This window comes from Rhipicephalus microplus, chromosome 1 (genome assembly GCF_043290135.1).
Source record: "Rhipicephalus microplus isolate Deutch F79 chromosome 1, USDA_Rmic, whole genome shotgun sequence".
NCBI lineage: Eukaryota > Metazoa > Arthropoda > Arachnida > Ixodida > Ixodidae > Rhipicephalus > Rhipicephalus microplus.
Window position 1 is genome coordinate 271,423,630 of NC_134700.1, and position 23,221 is coordinate 271,446,850.

At 48.9% G+C, this 23,221-nt stretch overlaps 1 protein-coding gene across 1 annotated transcript in view; it reads left to right on the plus strand.

The window, feature by feature from the left end:
• The first annotated feature begins 444 nt into the window (after positions 1-444).
• Positions 445-23,221, plus strand: part of LOC119188173 (integrin alpha-9) — a 76,780-nt gene continuing 54,003 nt past the window's right edge. Inside the window, exon 1 of the mRNA XM_037436094.2 lies at positions 445-842. Coding sequence (XP_037291991.2) covers positions 610-842 — 233 coding nt within the window. The 5' untranslated portion in view covers positions 445-609. The remainder of the gene's footprint in view (positions 843-23,221) is intronic.

Sequence of the window (23,221 nt, forward strand, 5' to 3'; positions counted from 1 at the left end):
GGTTTACCGGAATACTACGGGCTTCCGCTGTCTCACGCACGCCATCTGCAGCATGGGATGTAGTCATCGGCATGCACACACACAGGCGCGCGCGCGCGCAAAATCCGGCCGTCTGCATTTCCAACAGCACGGCGCATGCGCGTGCTACGTCATTTGAAGACGTCATCGAAGAGGTGACGTAACGAGTGTCTTTTTTGGAGTTTTCTCCTCGCTTCTCTCTCGTTCTTGAGTTGCTTGAGTATCGGCGGCAGCGGTAGTACGCGTGGAGGGAGAGAGAGAGAAAGAGAAAGAGGATCCAGAGGTGAGTGTGCGCTTGAGCGTGCGAAAAGCTGCGGGCTGACTGGTCGAGTGGAGGAGAGAAACAGCGCCGCCGCCGCTGCCGCCGTAGTTCCCGTGTTCGGGTCGACTCACCACTGTCCGTGCGTCGTTTTTGCCGGGCGTAGGCGCCTCGTGTGGCACGGCTTGCTTGTTGGGACAGCGGCAGAACAGACCGGGCGCGCGCCCTAAAACAACGCAGCGGGTCAACACGTAGCTCAACAAGTGGTTGTCGACAGTCGGCGCAACAAACTCTGTGTGGCCTGGGATCGGTGGATCGGACGCTGCCTTTTCATGACCGGCTTCGACGGCCGTCGAGTGTGCGAGCAAAAACAGGTCATTTCTTCGGCTGTGTACGCGATGGAAGCGTGGCGATGGACGACGGCAGGCCTGCTGCTCTTGTGTGCTTGTTTGAGTGCAGTTTCGGCGAGCAATTTGGATACGGTGCACGCGACCAGGTTCGCAGGCCAGCCCGGTTCGCACTTCGGCTACACCGTGGAGCTCATCATTAACCGGGACGGGAGATTGTAAGTTATATACAACGTTCATTGCTATCGCTAGTATCGTTGCCTAGTGTTATTGATGCTTAATTTGTCTGCATTTGTGTTGCGGCCAGCTTTACATGACTTTTTAGTCGCAGTGATACTGAATTCAGTTTGCGCGAGTGCTCAAAACAGATTGGGTAAGCAGATGTAAATCATAAGCATTAGTAAACAGAAAAAAAAAACCCTGCTGGGGGTCGTTTAGAGCGCAGTTACTGCCATGTTAATCAGTCATTCACTGTATCTTTTCACTCGACATGTGCTTAACAGATGTGTTTCGCTGACTGTGCGATCGAACACCCATTGTACTGCCGATCGTATGCGAGCTGAATCGCAAAAAGTCGATGAGGCACGTGAAGACGCCGCGCTGTATTCTTCGCTCGAAAAACTTTTTCTCGAGATGACCTTGCCGTGGGCACGCAAGGAGATTATTTACAACCGTTGTGTGTGCGCACGCTTGTTCTGTAACTTCAACTAAACGTTTTCTTTACAACGTTGGCGTAATCTGTGCGTTGCCTAACTTGTGGCGCTATTGTGTTTCCACGTTAGTCGTAAATGTAGTCACCGTGAATCATTCTGCTCGCAGAAGAACCGCGTTTATTGTCTGATTAACTTTTTTTTCTCGACATTTCCGCAGATTTGTACGAACGTGCAAAGCGTTTGGACGACTTCGCGTGCTGATCGCGTGTATCAGGAATAGATTGACTGCCACAATGACAGTAATCTGAGGGGATCACTGCGTCGATAAGTTTTTGTCTACGAGCCTTGAAGGATTATGATTCGTGTTATGATTCATTCCTGACTTTCGAGGAGGCCCCGTTTTTGTTTTCAGTTACTTCTTTAGCTGAAAATTTTTTGCGAATCAGTGTTCGACGTGCGTGAAATCCTTACCACGCGTCTTTGATGTGTTCCGCCTCGTATAGTAGTATAAAGCAAAACAACAACAATAAAAAATATGCGCTATTGTACCACGATATCGTGTGGCGTGCACCTGCCCGTTCCGGTGATTCGGGGCTGGGAAACTGCCGCGTGTTCAACGAAAAACAAAAGAGAGAGAGAGAGAGATCGAGGCGGGCTTTAAAGATCTGTAATTACGGCCGTCGATTTGAGCCGTAACCATGTATAGGCCACGCCCCTCTTCTCTCCGCGTCACAGTTCTCTCAGTCGGATCAGCCGTGGTTCTCTCTGCGTCGAAGCAGAGATCGTTGCCCCGTGTCATGACAGGTGCGTTCGATCAACCTTCGGGACTAAATGAAAAATAACCTTGAAGACGTAGCGAGCATGTGAGGATAGCAAGTTGCTTACGTTCGTACCGCTGACGTGTGGAATGAATCAGGCCGGCAGCAACTTGAAAGAGCGTAACGAAGCTTCGCTCGAGCGAAAGGAGATCTACGCACTTGCTCACGGCGTTTTCAGCCCCTCTGAAACCCCACAATGTGCTGCCAGACTCGTGAGTTTGTATTGCTTTGGGTAGCCATGTTTCAGAAAATAGCTGGTGCAGTACATGTACGGAACAAGTACGACGGGACGGAGGATGAGTACAATGACTGTTAACAATGCTTCGATGTAGTTTAATATGTTTACTATTATTATTTTATTAGTATTTCTGAATAAAGTCATTGCGATGTTGGCGCCTGTGAAGGTACACCCGCGTTCATTGCCCGCGTGCACTTTGTTTTTTTTTTTTTTTACTGCCTCACTTCCTGAAAAACTTTCTCACGAACGCAGCACCACCATCATTCATAGCTGTCACGGTAAAACCCACAGCATAAAAAAAAAAACGGATCGGGAGCTGCGCAGTCGATGCAGTTATTTTCTATAAATCCGTTGTGAACGCTTTTGTAGTATGTGACCTTGGACTGATTAAAAAATTATTAAACAGGGACTGTCGCTGGAGTGAAATAACGTTTCAGCAAGTGGACTTGTCTGTTCAAGACGCTGGCTACAGTGGCATTCTTTGTCCGGCGATTTCTGTTCATCACTTCAAGCCCTCATCTTCCCGTTAAATTCTGTCATGCTATTAGAAGCTATTCCGCAAGGCAGCCCAACTCGATCGCTGTGCGAAATAGTTAACCGGCTCTTGCACGGTACTCAGAGTCCTCTTGAGTCTTCAGCAAGGTTGGTTATTCAACTGGATTCCGGCTGCGGCGACTCTGACTAGTCGCCAAGAAATAAAGTTTACCGTCATCTCGCACTGAGAGAGGGGATCGGACATTGCATACGGCGCCCTTCTGAGTTTCTTTTGCTTCCGCATCCTTGAGAGACAGCCCTGAGATCTGCGTTTATGGCATGTCTAGCCGTCTCGCTGTCTTCACGTCACGATGATCCAGATGCGCACGTCACGAGTCAAGCTCGACCGCCGGGGGCTTCAGTGTCTGCGAGCGTGACGGAAGATTCTGTGGTTGAAGAGCGGGTTCGGGAGGACACACCTGGCCACGCTGCAAGACTGCTCCCCGCGTGCGTCATTTTGAATGCATGTATTCAGAGTTATGTAGTCTTCTTCTCCAGTGCGGTGCGTGCCGCCGCATTCTTCCACGTGTTTCGTGCACGGCTGACGCACACCCGTCGGCGTCTGTGTGAAGAGTTTCCTTGGCGTTCTTCTCTTTCCCGTCCGTCAGAAGATGTTCTTTGGTCCCGGAGAGAATTCGATAAATATATGCGGAATTGCTCGTACGAGCTGTCTTATCGCTTTGGGCATTTCCGCTTTTCCCTGGGTGTAGGACCATATCTCGCTCGCATGGAACTGTAGCGTCTATTCCACGGGTGGGTTGATATTACGGAAGCCAATGTGTTTACTGTCCCTTAAGTCCTTTACCGCGCTGTTTCTCAGTTTCTCGGATAGGCACTTCTTTTCCTGGTGTGTCCGCTTACGGGACAGTCACTGGTTTTAAGTGTACAATGACGGTAGAGTACCGCTGAAACTTCTGTAAGTTATAGCCACTGTACTTCTGTCACGCTACCAGGGAAGATCGCATTATCCGGGAAAACGTAAAACTCGGTACCGTTTGGTGCAGCGCTGCTGATGAAGCAGAAAACAGTCTTTTTGCGGAAGTTGTAACAGACGGGAAACTAATCATCCCATCGTAAATGAGCAAGACCGATGTCGTCGAGCCCAAGAACAAGTTAAAATGTGTAGCACGGACGTTGATAGGCTGTGGCACAGGAGTACCATGGCTGACGTCACTGCGTCGACAGTGTTTTCTTTTGTTTTTAAGGGTGGGGTGTGGCGGTAGGGCTAGTCAGGCCTATTAACCACCGATAGTTATAGCGCGAGAACAGAACGACGACACAGGGACAAGAAGGACACAAATGTCATACCAACTAGCTTAAGCTGCCACACTTCTATTAACCGCCGTTGAGATGATTATGCCCTCCAAACACCTTGACAACATGCTCTTTCCTGGCGGACCCCCCCCCCCTCCCCTAAAGATGAAGTGGCCTTGATCTGATAGCGTGAATGCCACGTTAACTATGAAATGAAATATAGATGTTCCTGTGTTTTTGCTCTGGTAAATCTATCTCACTTAGTTGTTGCCCACGAAATAACACATCGAGACGAGTATTATTTTTTTTTTGTTAATCTCCTTGGTCTATACGTAAACGTCTGAGGACACGTCTTGTCGTTGCCATAGTCGCCACAATCGTCTTTACGCCATAAGCCGATGAAAACGGTCGAGCGTGATTAGGATTCAGGTGTCCGCCGGATGATCCAAGAGAAGCTGCGCCATGTTTTCGTCGCCTTCCCTGTGTCGAGACGCGTTTCTCCAAAGCACGTTTCAGGGCTTCCTCTGCGAAAAGATCAGAACGAGAAGCACCTGAGGAATGTAGAACCCGCGACCGTGGCTAAACGGTCGGAAAGGACGGTCCCTCCGCGCTGAAAAAAAAAAAAAAAGAGAGAGAGAGAAACGTCGAGAGGGGCCAGCAGGTGAGACGGTGGGGAGCCACTTCGGCCCGAACCTCGCAAAAGCAAAACAGCATCAAAACAAGCGCAGGCGGCGTTCGAGGGAAACCTGTTGTGTTTGGCTGTACGGGCGCAGCCGGATGACCTCGCTTTCCTTCGCTTGGCTTCTCATTCTACGTCGATGACGAGTCTTCTTCCCCGAGACGCGGGTGTGTTTGTAATAGGTCCTCCTCGTCTAGCTCGCGCACGGGCGCATTTCATACGCTTGACGTCCAGCACAACTGGTGCTCTCCATCTCGGGTCTTTTTCTTTCGCTCTCTCTTCATTTCTTTATGCCTTTCCCACAGTGTAGTGTAGTCGATCGCACCTCCCCGTCTACCCTTCCTTCTCTTTGTGGGCATATTAGAGGTCCGTTCGATTCACCTGCACCAGTCAGAACCGGTTCATGGCTGTGCACGTGAAGTTCAGAAATTGTGCAGCGTGAGTTCAGTGGTGCAGGCACAGCACGACACCCGAAACGAATGACGATGTGCCGACAAGGTGCAGGCCTTATTTCTTTTCGCTTAATTTACATCGTTCAGCTAACACTGAACGATGGTAAACCGCACATGTGGACAGTTTATGCGGCCCAAACATCTTGGCAAAGCACACCGCGTTAGTAGAGGCGGGTACGGCGCCTACGCCTAAGTGCTGTGTCGTCTGCTCAGCTTCACACGCGGCTGCACCAAGCCGGCACCGTCAGCGTAGGAGGTGCAAGAAAATCGTGAACCAGTGCTACACCTCTTCTGTACCTTTCGAAACGAATGGCAGGGTTCATAGGCCGTCATTGCTGCACCGCTGAAACGAATGGCAAGAAGCAGCACCTCGTGAACTGGTTCACGTGGTGCAGGCGAATCGAACGGACCCTAGGTCTCCCTGCGTACAGACAGGGAATTAAGAAAATGCTGACGTCTGAGTGCTGACAGGCGGGGGCCATTTTAAGATTTGTGCTGACTCATTGTCGCTTTGACTGCAGCAGCTTCGTTCTCTCTCACTGTACTGGTTCCGAAAAAAAAAAGAAAACATTTCGCTCACAAAATGGGGAAAACTTTCGAGCTTGCAGGTGTGACGTAATCCAACGACAGGACGGCGTAAAAACAGGCGTGTCTCCGATAGAGCTCGGGCGCGCTGCCGACGGACTCTTCACAGACAGACACGTACGCACACAAAGGAAAGGTGCTAGGTGATAACGCCCGACTTTTCGTTCTTTTTTGTCGCTGTGGCGCTGCATCCGGCCTTCGAGCGAGGGAGTCTCTACTGGGTCCAGGGGTCGACCTCTGGCGGCGCGGGATGCCTGCGATGTGCGATTGGCGCAGTGTCGTCGCCGCGTCGTACGTTCGGAACATGTCGCAGCGCCGGTAGAGGTGTCGCGCTTGCCTTTTATTCCTCTTGCACTTTCTGCTTATTTTATGTACGTAGCGGAGGATGGCGCGGTCAACGATCCGCAGTCGTCGGAGTATTCAAGGCTTGCCGCTACTCGTACGCAGCAAAATATCGGTGGACATCGGTACGCAGGGCCGTCCATATATACCAGCGTTCCATTTTAGTAGTTATGCTATACTCACGCGTGTCCCATTTCAACGTTAACGATGCAAGATGTGGTCGGTTTCCCTCGAAGTGCGCATCACTAAAGCGGACACTTGCGGCACTGCGCACTTCATTTCAGCGATGATGACGTTGTGCAAATTGAAAAATTGAACGAAAAGCGAAAACAATGTATGTAAGCGCCAAACACACACAACTGCATTATCAACCTGGCGCGTCCGTCTGGCAGGGGTGCTGTTCTGTCGCTATCAATTGATTCATATGTGGGGTTTTACGTCCCAAAACCACCATATGATTATGAGAGACGCCGTAGTGGAGGGCTCCGGAAATTTCGACCACCTGGGGTTCTTTAACATGCACCCAAATCTGAGCACACGGGCCTACAACATTTCCGCCTCCATCGGAAATGCAGCCGCCGCAGTCGGGATTCGAACCCGCGACCTGCGGGTCAGCAGCCGAGTACCTTAGCCACTAGACCACCGCGGCGGGGCTCTGTCGCTATCAAGGTACATATGTCTTAGTCATGCATTTCTCACGGCTCCTAAAATCACGTGCTCCAACTATTGGCCGCGACAACACCTATTAACGTCACGCCACACTAATGAAGTCAAACAAATTATATCCGATACAAGCGTCCAAAAAAAAATCGAATTGGGCACTATGTTCGGGCTGAACTCACCATGCTAATAGCCATACTTCGGTTCTTGCACATGGTCTGTGTATGTGGCATTGATTGCAGTATCGGAGTTTCGGTATGTTTCGCGAGACGCGCCCTAATCATCCCCCAGTGTAGGCTAGCCGACCGGATGTCCTTTTGGTTAACCTCCCTGCCTTTTCCCTTTTTCTGCTTCCGTCCTCCTTTTGATATGTACCGCGTTAAGCAGAAATTCTTTCAGGAGGGTGGGAGATGCGTGATTCAAACACCTTCTACGCTTGTTTGTGCGTGTATATATAGCACAGATGCGAAATTGAAATGCTTCGGGGAAAAGGTGAGGGATACCCGCCGCCCTGGCACCGCCAGTGCTTGTTACCACCGTCTGCAGCAGTCGTGTGATACATAACGAGGCAACTCCAAGGTTAGTCTCTCCCGCATTTTACGTAAAATGGTCCATCCTCTTTGGTGTGACATGAGATCACAGCAACTTTGACGTCCTGAAGCGCTTACGCCTAGGGAAATCAGAAATGAGCCGATGGCTTCAGCCATGACGGGACTGGCAGGCCCTGACCTACCGCGACATCGTGGGCTTTGGCGAATCCCTTAACGCGATCGTGGGCCTCACAGCACGGTCATCCCGACGTGTTCTTTGATTGTTTATCGTTTGTTTCCTTTGCCCCCTATGGTTCTGTATCCGCCGCGGGCGTCAGACCCCACGCTTCTTTCCAGCAATTGAGCATAGAGCAGCGAGGATCGGGATCAATCAATTGAGCTCGCCTGCAGGACCTACAAGTGGCTACTGGTGTGGGCGTGAGACGGCGGTTGCCATAGACCGGCTCGCAAGTGAAGACAAACCGAGATTGGGAGCAGATGCCCGTCGTGTCTCTTCCTATCGTACGTCACTTGCTGTGTGCCGGCGAAGTTGGAAGGGACCGCCATTGTCGGTGCGCAAGCCATTTGCGGCCGGTCCGATCGAAGGCATACGCCGCTCGGCTATTTGGAGAGCGAATCGCGGTCGCCTTATCTCTTCGAGTGTCGGGGTGAGGGTCCACAGAGCGGGTCATCGCCTGCCTTATCGACGGGAATAGTAACGAACGCCCTCTCGTGGTTACTGTATGTTGGCGCGGCCCCTACTACTAACCCCCTTAAAACTAACATGCCAAGCATGACAAGGTGCTTTTGACAAAGATAGGTCCTCTTATCGAAACGTCGGCCAGCCTGTCTGAGGCACTTCCACTGTTTACCCTGATGATGATTTGTGGGTTTAACGTCCCAAAACCACCATATGATTATGAGAGACGCCGTAGTGGAGGGCTCCGGAAATTTCGACCACCTGGGGTTCTTTACCACTGTTTACCCTGATTATCCCACTACGTGTTTCCATCTGTCGCCTCCCATCTAGATTCTGGATTTCCTGCCACACGTGTGGCATATGGCAATAACACGTGGTCTTGATCATGAATGTAAACATTTGACAGAAGTCTGTCTGGTTGGGTATGAAACTGGGAAATGACATAGACCCGGTTTTGATCATAGCCGTGCGCACGAGGGGGCAGGAATAGTGGCGGCCCTCAATATCATCGGTAAGGGACGGGGGGGGGGGGGGGCGCCAAGTTTGTCCCACAACCTTATTCAGTCCTGCTTGTACAGTCGCTGTTCGGAGAGCGGGGTTAGTACCAAGAAGGTATTGAACAATACTGTCGACTGGGGCCGCTGCTGTTTCACTGGAAGAATTGTTTGTTTCCCAGTTCCAAACTCAGAAAGACGAGAACCAAAAGCAGGTCGCCGTGAGAAGCTCGTCGTCGCTTGGTTTTTGCTTTTTCGTCTACTTCGAAGCTTGTTTTGTTCAGTCACGACAAAAACAAAGTGGGTGGTGGGTGGGGGGGGATGTATGCTTTTCCCCCCTGCCAAAGGGGAACCCTGCTCACGCTAAGTACGGTTTATGCGTGAGGAGGTTCAGAGCTTAGTTGGACTAACAGAATGACATCTCCCTACTGTGGCACAGTACTGTCGATATTGCAGTAGAACAATAGTATAGGGTCATAATAATAGAATCGAAAGTTGGGCTATTTAGTTGTTTATGAAGCGCTGAAAGATGGAAGACGTAGAAACAGAAAGCACAGGATTAGCGCTCTTTCGCAGTTTGCAAATTTATTATAGAAAAAAAAAACACCGTGCTCGGATTTGTTTTTGTTTTTTCTTTGCGTTTTTTCAGAAGAAATTTGGTTAGTTGTGAGACAGCGTTCGTCTTGTGATTTCTGCTTCTACGTCCTCGTATTTCAGCGTTGCGTCAACCATGTCATATCAATATTGCTTCGCGAACGTTCGAAAATAAGCATACATGCGTCTAAATATATGTAAGGTTACGGATTGTTTTGTAACGCAGACGAGGTTTCATAGTTGTTTAAAGTATATTTCGAACAGTTTCGAGAAGGGTTAGCCATTTCAATGTGAACTGTCGAATCATCGCCATCTCGCGCACACGCACATTCGGAAGCCTTATTCCGAACGTAAATGAGAGCTGCATTGCAGTGAGGCAGGGGCGTAGCCAGGAGGTGGCACACAGAGCCCTTGCCCCCCCCCCCCCCCCCCCGTAATTTATTATCACCGTGGCATAAAGAACGGAAAATGGTCATTTTAAAGGGGGCCCTTCTCGAAAAACATGTAAATACCCCCCCCCCCCCCGAAAAAAAAATTCTGGAATTTCTGGATACGGCCCTGCAGTGAGCGCGTTCATTGTTCGGAGGAATGTGAGATACGACGATGTCGTGGCTCTTGTTTGTCGATTCGACGAGGCGTCGTTAAACTCTTATGTTACCAGCTACGTTGTTTTATTTTTCAACTGGCTATTTCTCCGACGGCTTCGATCACCCGGGACTCGTCGAGATGGTCTGAGCTGTCATGGTGCTGTTTGCTTTTTAGGGGCGAAGCTCCTTAGGGTGTCGTTTGTCCCCTCTTAATATGTTGTAGTATGGGAGACTAGCGCTGGATAGGCGGCGCGCCGAAAAGCAGCACCTGGCGGAGAGTCGCGACACAACTCAGCCGCTCGCTCCCAGACGATCGGCCCACAGAACACCTACCAGTTTAGAGAACGGAAACTGTACCTTTGGGCTGTTGTATCAAAATAACATGCAAATACGTAGCGGCGGCGTACTGAACTGCAATACCGCGAGGCCAGATGGCGCTGGTAGTACTATCATCATCAATAAACAGACGCATATTTTTTTGTTGCAGGTGGAGGGGCCCGCGGCTGGTTTGCGCTGCTCGCGTCCTCTGTTTTTTTTTTTTTCGTTGCCCAATCGCGTTTCGCGTCTGTAATAATCGCCAGGGGACCTAGCTGGCCTCGACTGGCAAAAACAATGTCAATCAAGTAAGGTTTGCATCGTTTATTGTGAGTGTCCAAGCCGGTACAATCAATGTATACGGCCGCAGTGTACCGCAGTGAGAAACACGCCCGTGCGCCGCTGCGGTGCTTCATTTAGGAAGGAACACCTCGAAAAGCCATTGCGCCAGTAATTGTACACAGTGGTTTAGAAAAAAATAACTTTGTTCGAAGGCTACTCTCACATGAAAAGCACTAAAAAATGGAGAGAAGCTGTGCCAAGCGGACTGCTTGCATATGTCAAAGGAACAGTGCTGTGCCGTGATGGCAGCTCCCTCGTCCTCATTTTCTGGTTGCGTGCTGGGTGTTGTGTTTAGCTATTGCAGGCTGACATGCCCCCATTGATGAGTCCGTGCTGCGACGATACCATGCTGCCCACTTCTGTACTAAAGAAAGAAAAAAAAAACAAGACAAATGAGGTATATAGCGGCGGCATCGATTTTTTTTTCTGTTGCCATATGTATGCACGTGGACGTTGACCAACCAAACCACCGTGACAGCGTAGCACGGGCGGTGTCATGGTACGGCATAGAGTTCAGACCACGACGGCCGCATTTAGATGGGGACGAAATACAAAGTACAACCGTGATATATGTGAGCGCATACAATAATTTCAAGTGGTCACAATTAATCCTGATAACCACGCTACAGCATGCCTCAAGATCATATCTTGTTTGGCACATGAAAGCCTAGCAAATGATGTCGAAGAGATACGTTTATTTTGACCAGACATTGATTGATTGATATGTAGGGTTTAACGTCCCAAAACCACCATAAGATTATGAGAGACGCCGTAGTGGAGAGCTCCGGAAATTTCCACCACCTGGGGTTTTTTAACGTGCACCCAAATCTGAGTACACGGGCCTGCAACATTTCCGCCTCCATCGGAAATGCAGCCGCCGCAGCCGGGATTCGGGTCAGCAGCCGAACACCTCAGCCACTAGACCACCGCGGCGGGGCGATTTTTTTTTTTTTTATAAAGCAGACGGGGGCACTAAACGATCAGTGAAAATCAAATACATTTGATCCTTCTGTAGCGAGGCATAAATTCCGATACACGTATTATCGATAAGTGGTGGAGGGCAGGGTGCGAAATTCCCGTTCCCTCATAGCGTCCCTTTTTTGCTTGTGTCTGTTACGTTCAGTCCAGCGTGAATGACTAAATCATCTTTCTCTTTCTCAACAACTTTCTTGGGAGCATGGTCCGTTGAATCTGTGCTTGGGAAGGGTGTGTGGGTCGACTCCTGGCTCAACCTGTTGGCTTCTAGTGCATGTAAAAGTAGTTTTCGAGAACAGCGCAGGGAAACCGATGACTGACAGTTGGCGGATGCATCATTTCTTTGTGCATTCGGTAAAGAAAAGAAGAAGGCAACAACGCCAAGTCGTTCACACGGTCCAATCTATAGTAACGCTGGCACACGCGGCAATCTCTACCTTCAAGGGATGTTGCGGCTGCGCGACACGCTGCTCTCCGTGACACGAACGGCAACTGGGGCTGCGCACGTCGCGAGTTGGAACAGTGAGCAGCCGTTTGCGGCAGCAGCTTCGCACGCAGAGAGTGCGTGGCCGCGGTCACAGACCTCGCTTCTTCATCCGTCGTGGGACAAACGGACGAGGCTGCGCGGTTCTTGCGTGCAGGTTGCGTGAGCTGGCGGCCTTGCTGTGATCTCCCTGGCATTGACCGCCGGACAAAAAAGGGAAGCGACGCGTCTCGGCGGCGACCGGCGACTGGCTACTGCGTGTGCGTGCTCTTGACTTCGTCCTCTGCTAGAACCGGTGGGGCAGGACGCAGTAACGACCGAAACGTCGCTGTATAGAAGGCTACCGGACACTTGCACACATCCGAAGCGATGCGGCACCATGCGTGGATTTTCGTCACTGGACGACTTGTACCCTATACGAGCTTGGATCGCTCCTATACTGCTTCCTCGTGAATTTCGCGACTTGTCCGAATAGAACCGGGTAGAGTGGCAGTGGTGACAACGAATGACTTTGTAGTGGTTCTGTCACTACAATGATAAAAATATGACCCAAGTTTCACAATGTGCAAATTACGAGCGAGCCCGTCCTCACCTTTTCGTATCCTTATGTTACGTCTAACTGTTCATTTCAGACGAGATTTGGCTGCAGCTGCAAACAAGTCCGCGCCATTGTTGTAACAGAAAAACTTCTATTAAACTTCGACTTATTCAGCGAGCGCTAACAGGCGGTGCTCAGAGCAATATACATGGCCGAAGAAAGAAAGGGACCGAAGGGGGGGGGGGGTAAAAGGAGAACTCAACTTTCGTATTCCAATGAAGCCTGCGGCAGGTGAAGAGGGTACTTGCTAACGGTCTAGGTATAAAACCAGCAACGTACAACCGCCGGTCTTGTGTTTTGGGCTCCAAGTCCCTATAGAACATTACCATACACGTAACGTAGATCACGCCATTGCGTTTGACGTTCGCAATCGGCTATCGGGAATAAGTGCGCGCAGTTTCGCGCACTTCAACACTACATAGGTAACGGCAGAAACCATATGATGACTCGGTGCTCCTTATATTGGACAAAATGAAAGACATATTGTCGAGAAATTGTTTAAGTTCGCGTGATGTACTTTTTTACTCTTGTGCCTTGCAGCCTGACATACGCACCCACGCATTTATAAACGTTGGAAGGACTTCGATCATGCGGGTATGTACACAATTATTGACCGCACAATAGATATAATTGACATGAATTAGGTGGTATGAACGTAAATCTAGGCTGCAAAGATGCTTACTCAGGAAAGGTAAACAAGGTATTGATGGCAGATGAATGGCGCGACTGGGGCCAGCTTTGGCGGTGCGCGTACAAAAGAATGGATACGTTTCGTTTTACCGCGGTATATCAGAGGACGGAAAACCATCGCCATTTCACAAGCGGACGCGTCCTTCTTGCCAGCCCTTACTGCTAGCGTCTTGGGGTGCTATTAACTCAGGTCTTGATGTTTCAGAACAACGGACCGCCCTTCCGACGACGCGAATTTGCCCGAGCGAACGTATCCGAGACCGCATCAATTGAGCGAAAGGGCGTGCGGGCAGGTATAATTCACATGCGTGGCAATGCACGTTGCGGCGGTTATCGCATCTTGTTCCCGCCCGCGGAGCAGAAAAAAAAAATGCTATCTCTTCGAAATACGGCGCTCGCCTCGTCCGCTCGCTAAGTGCACGCACGCATATACGTTCGCAACGATATTTCTGCTGGTCGCCGATGTATGGTCTAGGCGCGCGTAAACAGTGGATTATCTTCGTCGCATATAATCATATCGTGGTTTTGCGACATTAAAACCCAGAAATCATTGATTACTAATTGATTGATTGATTGATTGATATGTGGGTTTTAACGTCCCAAAACCACCATTTGATTATGAGAGACGCCGTAGTGGAGGGCTCCGGAAATTTTGACCACCTGGGGTTCTTTAACGTGCACCCCAATCTGAGCACACGGGCCTACAAACATTTCCGCCTCCATCGGAAATGCAGCCGCCGCAGCCGGGATTAGAACCCGCGACTTGAGGGTCAGCAGCCGAGTACCTTAGCCACTAGACCACCGCGGTGGGGCGATATCAATCATGCATTACTAACTTTGTAGCATATGCACTTTGCAGTCCTCGCGAGAACGAATAGAAACCTCGCATACCGTCGTGTCAAGGTCAAGTGCCTACATTTTCCGGGGGCTGCTGGCTCTCTCTAGCTGCAGTGACTGCGCTGTTTCGAAATTTGAAGGTGAGGGAGGGAGGGAGGGTTGATGGTAGATAGCGGAAGTGCCTATGCAGAAATGGTCGGTGAGGTGCGTGAAAAAAAAAAAAAAACGCTGCAGGTGATCATAGCGGCGATTTGGAGTAAGGTTCGACGATGTACAAATGCTACAATACTTTGACGGAGCAACGCATGCTGATGCGTTTTGGTATAACAAAATCATATAAGCGACGCTCTATACATGCGCGCGCGCGTGTGTGTGAGCATGGGGGGCGGGGGGCACATATACTACCACTTTAGCCACACACACCGTTGCATTTTAAAAGAAAACATAACACCGCGCGACTGTTGAACCGGAGATATGATAGCGCCTGATAATGGCGAGAAGTAACTGAATATGTTACAGAAACTTCCAAAGGTACTCATGTATATGAACGCAGCCTGTTTACTTTAAAAAAATTGCATACGCCTGGCAGTTTTATCTGCGCGATTGCGCTTTTCGAAAGCCGTGTGTAGCTGGTCGCCGTATCGCTTATCTCGATGGTTTTCGCCAATATTTCTTGATAACGTGTCCTGGGATCGACGCTTGCATGATCTAATCGAATCGCAAACGTGTACATCACCAAACACCAAACAATGCGCCTGTCTAATTTCTATCGCAGCAACACCATGACAAACGATAATGAGTATAGTAATAACAAACTACCCAATATCACAAAATTTTCTCCGAGGTCGCGAAAGCGGCAGCAGAGCTTTCGTAAATTGTACAAGGCGTAAATATATGCTCTTCGCAGCTTTCACTACAATGTCGGCCATCATGCGTATACGATGGCAAAGTGCAGCCGCGCATATCCAGGTAGCGTTCCGGATTATTCATTTCGGATAGAAACGAGTTCACCGTCTCGTATATGATGTCATGCGGATGCCGCGAGTAGGGCGGTGAACTCCTGTAACCCCGGAAAGAACTCCGCGGCTTGCCTCGCAGTTTAATTATTGCTGCGTATATACGGCGGCGTCGCACTCGGGGGAATCCATTGAGCCAGGCCCCATATCGGTTGACACACACACAACTGCTACGGAGTATTTCGTGCTGTTTTGTGCGCGTGTTCTGACTGCATCTTAGAAATGTGGCAGCTTGGGCTAGTTGGTATGGCATGACGATAGTTATAGCGCGAGAACAAAACGACTGTCCTTCTTGTCTCTGTGTCGTCGTTTTGTTCTCGCGCTATAACTATCGTTCTGGCTGCAGCTTTGTTTCGAAGTGCAAACCGGGGAAAAGAGGAAAACGAAACGTACGTGACGATGCACCGGTGGTTCTGGAAATAAATTTAAAAATTTCCCCTTAGTTTCGTGACTTTGTATAGTGAGTAAAAGCCAAGAATCAAGGCACAAGCAAGTGAGAAGAAATGCCGCGTTTTTTGTGGCTCGCCTAGAGGAAAGGACAAGGAACGAATGGGTGTGGGCGGTAGGCGGACCTGTCCTTTGTGAATCGTACCTATAGTATTGAAGAAAGTAGGTCGCCAAGTAAGCGCTTATGTGTGTCGCAACCAAGGAAGTTAAAAAGAACAACAAAAAAAAAAAACTGCTGGAGCGGAAATTGTGTTGGGAAAGTGAAACCAGACAGCCGTCATCTTACTCCAAGCACTACATAAGAAAGAAAACAGTGTTCCGTTCACACGGTGTACCAGTAGGACACATGTTAAGCAGTATCTGTTCGAGAAAATTGCCGCGAATGAATTTATACAGCGAGTGAGCCAAACGCTGTTGTTGCGCTGCCAACTTATTGGCCGTACGCCGTAATGTGATATAATCACGCTGTAATATTTGTTAACATGGCCTCATCAAGGGTGAGGTCCACGGGACAGTTTTATGTTCTCTCATAGTTTAGTACCAAGTACAGTTTTTTTTTTTCTAAACGCAGTCGACAGGACGCTGCAGAGACTTTCTTCGGGAATTTCTACAGTTATCGGGATGGCTCACTGCTCTCCCATGCTCGAGTACGAAGTACTCGAAATTGTTAAACACTTTTTTTAAGCACACAGCTCAACGTTTTGTGTAGGGCGCAGAGCTCTCCCGCAGTGGAATAGGAAGTATTCCAAGTCTTTTAACACTATTTCTGAACACGCTATACATCGTCGAACATTTGTTCTAAACACGCGTCTTATTGTGTCTGTAATAAGATGGCTGTAGTCTGGCTTCACTTTCCAAACAGAAATTCTACTCCAGCATTTTTATTTAAGCTTCCTTGGTCGCAACTCTTCGTCACTTGTCTCTGAAGTTTGCGTTAAAATTTCCTCAGTGGATCGACTAGGAGACCTCTGCCTCTTTGCGCACGATGGTAGGTTGCGTCCAACTTTATTCGAAGTCCTGGCAACGTCCTCTCGCACAGACAGCGGACCTTTCAGCCAAAACTTAGGCCTATACCGTCGGCGATGGCCGAAATCGCACCTGTGATGGCATCGCTGGACAATATCTGAGATTTGCGCAGTTCCTCAAGATATCCCAGTGAGTCTACCACAAGGTCGGCCCATGCTTCCGTAAAGAATTCTGTGCTTGTAGGCCGCGCAGGAAGAACGAGGGACGGGATCCGATGATATGGAGTCCGCTGCGCATGCTCCGCATCATTCGCACCGATGACGTGGTGGCTGTTCGCGAAACTCTAGTATATAGTTCTCAAGACATGCCTAGTCACAACATTCGTGCAACAGCTGGTGTCGCAGCGCTATCATCGATACTAAGCGAACTGCGCTGTCAACACGAACCACGCATGTGAACTTCAGAAGGTCGCCATTCAGAATACTTCGTAGGTTCTACAATTGTTCTCGAGCTATGCCGAGCTTTGTGTTGCGTTACGATAGTGTTCCCGTAGGGTGGTGTATACGTGCATCGTGGACAGGCATACTGAACGGGAATAAGGCAGATTGAATGACAGGAACCACGATCCTGATGGGTGGAAGCTATTAGCGCCCCCTTTATAACAGGGCGGTGACAAGTGTGCCACCAGGATCGATAAGTAAAGGGAAAAAAAAAGCAACGTCCCCCCCCCCTTTTTTTTCTTTTCTAAGGCTTCCTACCAACTTAGAAGTGTGGCAGTTTGGGCTAGTTGGTATGACATGACGATAGCTATATCGCGAGAACAGAACGACGACAACGAGTCCTTCTTTGTCCTTCTTGTCTCTTTGTCGTTGTTCTGTTCCCGCGCTATAACGGTCATCCTTCTACCGACACCACACAACTATATAGCCTACTATAATAGCCCGTGGGTGAAGAAGACAAGCCTGCTTATTCATATGCCGTACGTCATTCGCTGCTTGTCTCGCGACCTGAAGGCGAGACGGCGGCGCGAGCTCGACTTCTCGGCGAGTGATGTAGACCGCGCACGCGGAGCCACCCTCCGAGACAGCCGTCATCCCCCGCGGCGTTCTTCAGAACATAGCCGACGACGACGACGCCTTTGGCAGCGACTACGAGGCTTCCTCGAACACCGCTTCGTGTAGCACACCATGTTTCCTAATTGTTGCCGTTTCCTCGTCGGTCGGTCGGTGTCGTCCCGACACGCGCCTGCCCGCGTCGTAAACAATGCAGGAGTACACGGCGCCGACGGCGAGGTGACTCATTTGGCGAGCCGAACTGAAACGCGGATCCCCCCCACCCTCAAAGAGTCTGCATGCGTGCCTTCACGCACCGCACTCCTCCTCGCCCCCTTCACCTCTCGTGCTGCACGCGCTTGCCGGCGGCGAGTGGGTGTAGTAGCTCGCCAGAACACCGTCGTATATAGAGGATGTGATCTCATTCCCCATAAAAGCGGGGGGGGGGGGGGGGGTGAGACGGGGTAGCTTGCTTGCTTCGAGGGCGCATCAGCGCAGCAAACGACCTCGCATTTACTTCTCGCGACCCGACTTGCTACCGCAGCAGCGCTGCGTCACCCGTCCGCGCTGGGGTCTAGGGGGTCTGTGCCGCGATTTATGTGGAGCGACCGTGAACGTACCTCATCCTTTCTTGCTCTCCCGGTGGAATGCGGGGAGCTGCTTAGCCGTCTTTCGGCGGCGCCGATCACGGAAGAGCGATGCTGCGCACTGCCGAAGCATAGTGTTGCGTCTTTTGAACCGCCTATCGCACATTTGTCCTTCTATAGCTGATGGTGAAATCTTTGCTCTGACCCGTTACGTTTTCGCTTGGCCTCACATAGGAATCTCCGGAGCCTTCAGAAATGGCTCGAAAGCGGGTGGAACACCTTAGTGTGGATAGGGTGGGTGGAATGCAAAGCATTGCGTATTTCGTTCCCAGACATTGTATGTGTTGTTGTTGACCGTGTTTGTTCTTTTTCTACGTCATCGTTGCGACCAGTTCAGTTTGCGGGCTTTTAGTGTTGTTTTGTTGTTGTTTGTCAGACACTTCGTGCGGTTCACCCAGGGGGATAGGTCATGAAACGGATAGATCCTTGATTGAGAAATCAGCTGGCCAAAGGAATAGGTGTGCAAGTGAATAGTTTAGCTGTAACTCTTCAATTATATACATGAACTAAATGCGGGGAAAAAACAAACAAAAACAATATATACAGATAAATGTATGGCGGTGGTAAAATAAACTGTTAAAAAAAAGGAATTCAATTCTGTTGTACTCTTAGCATTTAATTCTCCTGTACGAAATTTTGACAGCGTCGAAAGCGCTCCGGTCGCTAAAACCTAACATGGTAGCAACCAATGGAAGAACCACCGGGAGTTACAAATTTAAGCCATTATTTCCGAGGCGTTCTTCAAACAGTATTTGCCATTTGTCGCCCTTTTTGTTATTGAAATTTTTTTCTGATACTGGTACATTGAAAATTGGCGCTGCCGCAGTAAAAACAAATGACGTTACCGTATAGGAAGAGTGTTTCACGGGCAGTGGGGAACACTCTTTTCTGTCGGTTGGCGTCACGTAGCAGTTGAAGTTATTACGAGCCGGTGACTGACGAATTATCTCTCGCGTACTGTACCTGAAGGCATCAAGTCTGCTGGAACGAGAATCTCGCTGTTAATGAAGAAAAGAAGTTGAAATTTAAGGGCGCTTTTTAAATGCACCGCATTTTTCTTTTTTGCGTACTCTAAGCAATTTTGGCGTCTATCTGCGTATCTATCTATCTTGCCCTTTACATCTGTGTGCTCTCGTGATCACCCCCTTAACTTGGCGTGAAACGAAATTACTATGGTAGGGTAAGATGGTATTGCGAATTCGACTCGCTGGTGAACACATGAATAATGTCTCAATCCCGTCGTGTACGTCGTCAAACGCTTCCCGCCAAACAGTGGCACATACTCGCGAGCTGGTATGTGTCACAGGTGGTTGAAACTTAGCAGTTGCCCAGAAACGACGAGAATACGCATGCAAATAATTAATTTCAGGGTGCCAGCGGGAATCGAACCCAAGCATTCTGCGTGGCAATCAAGCATTCTACCACACAGCCACGTCATAGCTCGGAACTTCTTTTCAAATAAACCTTATATTGTTCGTGAAACGTCAGTTGTAGTTGCAGTGCTGGTTATCCGATTTCATAAAGCTTACATGTGTACTCTTTTGATACAGCCGTCACGTCGGGTTAACGTCAATTGTAGTTGGCCGCCAGGCGCGGGAGTTCATTTACACTCAAAAGAAATCGAGTATTTGGAGAGTGTTTCCGCTACACAACAACAATCTTAATCTACTTTGAGTACTTTCCTCGCGCTATCACCACGGTAGTTGGCGGTCGCGAACTACCGCCAGCGCCGCGTTTTCAAGAAAAGGAATGCGAGCTAGTCAGATGACGAGTATTGTTGTGTTCCAGAGCTACTCCCCGAACACTCCAATTTTTTTTTCTTAGAGTGTATGTAGCAGTGTCCAGGACTATCATCCTCGCTTCACATCAGCTTATTGCTTCTGGTGTTGTTAATGTTAATGTTCCTGTTGGTATCGTTGCACTATAGTGCAAACTGGTTATATAAACATCTGCAGTTCTTCAACACATATCTATGCGTGCATTATTTATACATATATTTAGCGTCATTTCACGACTATTCGCTCAGTAAAAAAAAATACATGATCAACTTCACTCCGCATGCTTCGCATAACCTCGATTCTCAAGGTACGTTGGACCTGCCGTATTTTTTGCTTTTTTTTTTCTTTGTTAGACACGATATTATTCAGAACTAACAAACAATGATGCCAAGCACGTGACGCCAATAGGAACGTTCATGTGCATGTGCTAAGTGACGCCAACAGGCAGGAAAGTGTGTTCCATACTCGCATCACTGGCCAGCGGCGCTAACCCTCCCAGGTGCGCTCGAAAACGGAGGAGCGCATCCTGCGGTGCCTACAGACGAATACGCTGCTCTGTCCAGCCATACTAAAATATTACGACCCAAAAACAAGTGGGCAGTGCCAGTACTGTGGGGAAGTGGCCAACACTTACCATATGGTCTGGGCCTGCCAAACGAACCCAAAATAAACCCCCTTTCCCAACTCCACCAAAGAGGACTGGGAGACGACCCTACTCAATAGCTCCACACTAGAGGAACAGCGAACTCTAGTCCAGCGGGATCGGGTGGCGGCCTCGACTAATGACGTCCCGGACTAGGGATGTCAACAAGCCCGGTGGGGATAAGGGCTATCTGGCACAGCCAGCATCAATAAAGGTTTTTTTCCTCCTCCTCCCAGGTGCAAATGCTCATGCATACCTCATTAAGTGGATGGGAGGAACACTTTCTCTGTAGCTCAGTTGTTAGAGCATCGCACGCGTTGCTCGAAGGTCGCGGGTTCGGTTCCTGCCAGCCGCAAGTTATATTTTTGCCCACTTTTCTTTCTTCACATTTACAATATACAATTGCTTATAGTTACTGTAGTGGTGGTGGAAAAACTTTATTGATTGTCCGGCAAATTAGTGGCCCCGGGCTTAGGTTTTCCATTTCGGGACGTCAAGGACTTGCCTCTCCGCCGCTTCATGGGCCTGCTGGACTGTCCAGAGTTGGTCGGCGAGCTTGGAGCTCCGCAGAGCGGCTTCCCATCTCGACGAAAGAACATCGGGACTAATACGCTTCGTGTGTTAGCGTACTATAGCTGTGTTTGTCTGGCAGACCTTACAGATGTTGGTTATATGGATCTCGAGGTATATTCGGAGCTATAACAGTGGATTAGGGTAAGTGTTCGTTTGCTGCTGTCGCCAGGTAACTGATTGGTTTTCGCATACATTGTCGTAAGGCGGAGGATAACATCGGCGGGCCGAGTAGAACGCCCTGGTCAGTTCATTGTATCCCGTAGGTCGATCCCGTTCCGCATACTCTTGAACAAGGTCATCGCCTCATGCACGGTCTGTCGCGTCGCTTGCGGCGGAGTGCGCTACCTCGTTAAGGTTGGGGAAGCGCGGGGAGACTTCTCCCTTATGGGCGGGGATCCAGATCCAGGTAGCCTGGGAAATCTGGCCGGCATGCACCAGTACGCGAAGAGCTTCAGTCGAAATCCGACCTTTAGCGAAATTCCGTACTGCTGAGCGCGAGTCACTGAGCACAGTTTGATTTTCAGGGTCAGTTATGGCCTGAGCAATGGCCATTTCTTCAGCTATCTGCGGGCGTCGGGTCTTGACACTAGCTGCGTGCGTTGTCGTTTTGTCGGTGTTTGTCACGACGATATTGAACCACCGTCTGTCCGGATAGCACGCGTTTCACTTATATTAATGTCCCCCACACGTCTCTTGACATCAATGTATAGTTTTCACTTATTGGTAGTGATGTCACGTTCTATACCGGTCATGCTGAGATTGATTTGTGATAAAGATGTGACATGACGCGATCAAGTTTTGTTGAATCTGATCGAAGTGTCTTCGTTCTTGCCACTTCCGGTTCCTGTACACTATATATATACTTTGTCTCGGCAGCGGAAGGAGTGACCTGTTGCAATGTCTGTCGTAAGTGAAGCGTCAATTGCGACACGTGTTACGCGCGTTTTCGCCTGCAGACTTCCGACGCTTGTCTCGGTGATGTGCAACCTTCCTCGCCAAAGACTATGTTCGCGCCTGCTAAATATAGGAATGAAAAAAACAAGTCGCACCGCGAAAGGCGGGAGCGTCTGGTGGCGCAGGTCTGGATTGTACGGCGGGTTCTTTATTTGCTCGTTTAAAAGCTCGCTCGCTGCGAGCGCACTGTGCAGCAAAACACAAAAGCCTCCCGCGCACACGATTACGCAACATGTTTTTTTCGTTCGTCGTCAAGTTCACACAGTAGCTGACCCCATGTTTGGGTCTGCTCTGTCCGTCTCCATGCAGCTCTGAACGCGACGCCGAGCACTGCATGCGTAACCGTCGTAGTTTACACCCTCGCGGTTTGACGCGCTCGTGTTGGTTTTGGCTGCGCGTTCCGATTGACGGTCACTACTATAACATCCTGTACGGCGTAGGTTTTCTTCTTATTACTTTTTTAACCTAAAATGAAAGCAACGCGCTCGTTCAGCAGGTTTCGACGTGGCACGCAGTTGCTTTTGCAAAACTAAAAGATTTTTTTAACCAAACGTTGGCTTTTATATATATATATATATATATATATATATATATATATATATATATATATATATATATATATATATATATATATATATATATATATATATATATATATATATATATATATATATTATAAGGGAAAGCAGTGTATACCTAAGGGCTCGTTTTTCCGTGTTTTTACACAATATTAACGAGACCTAACAGACAGTAATGCCAAGGAATGTATAGGGAAGTTATTAGAACCAATGGAATGTAAATAAGAAAGAAAAGTGGGTGAAAAAATAACCAGCCGTGAGCAGTGGTATATATATATATATATATATATATATATATATATATATATATATATATATATATATATATATATATATATATATATATATATATATATATATATATATATATATATATATATATATATACCACGGCGTTTTTTCATGTGGCATATTTCCCAGCGAAGTACGTCCCCGTATATGGGGAAATCAATGGTGGGTCAATATTAAAGTCAAATGCGGAACACCAACGCATCCTTTCCAAGTATTTCAATGTGTTTCCTAACGTGGGCCGTTCATGGAGGCAGGACAGTCACCTCGGAAGCAAAAACAGTGCGAAAGACG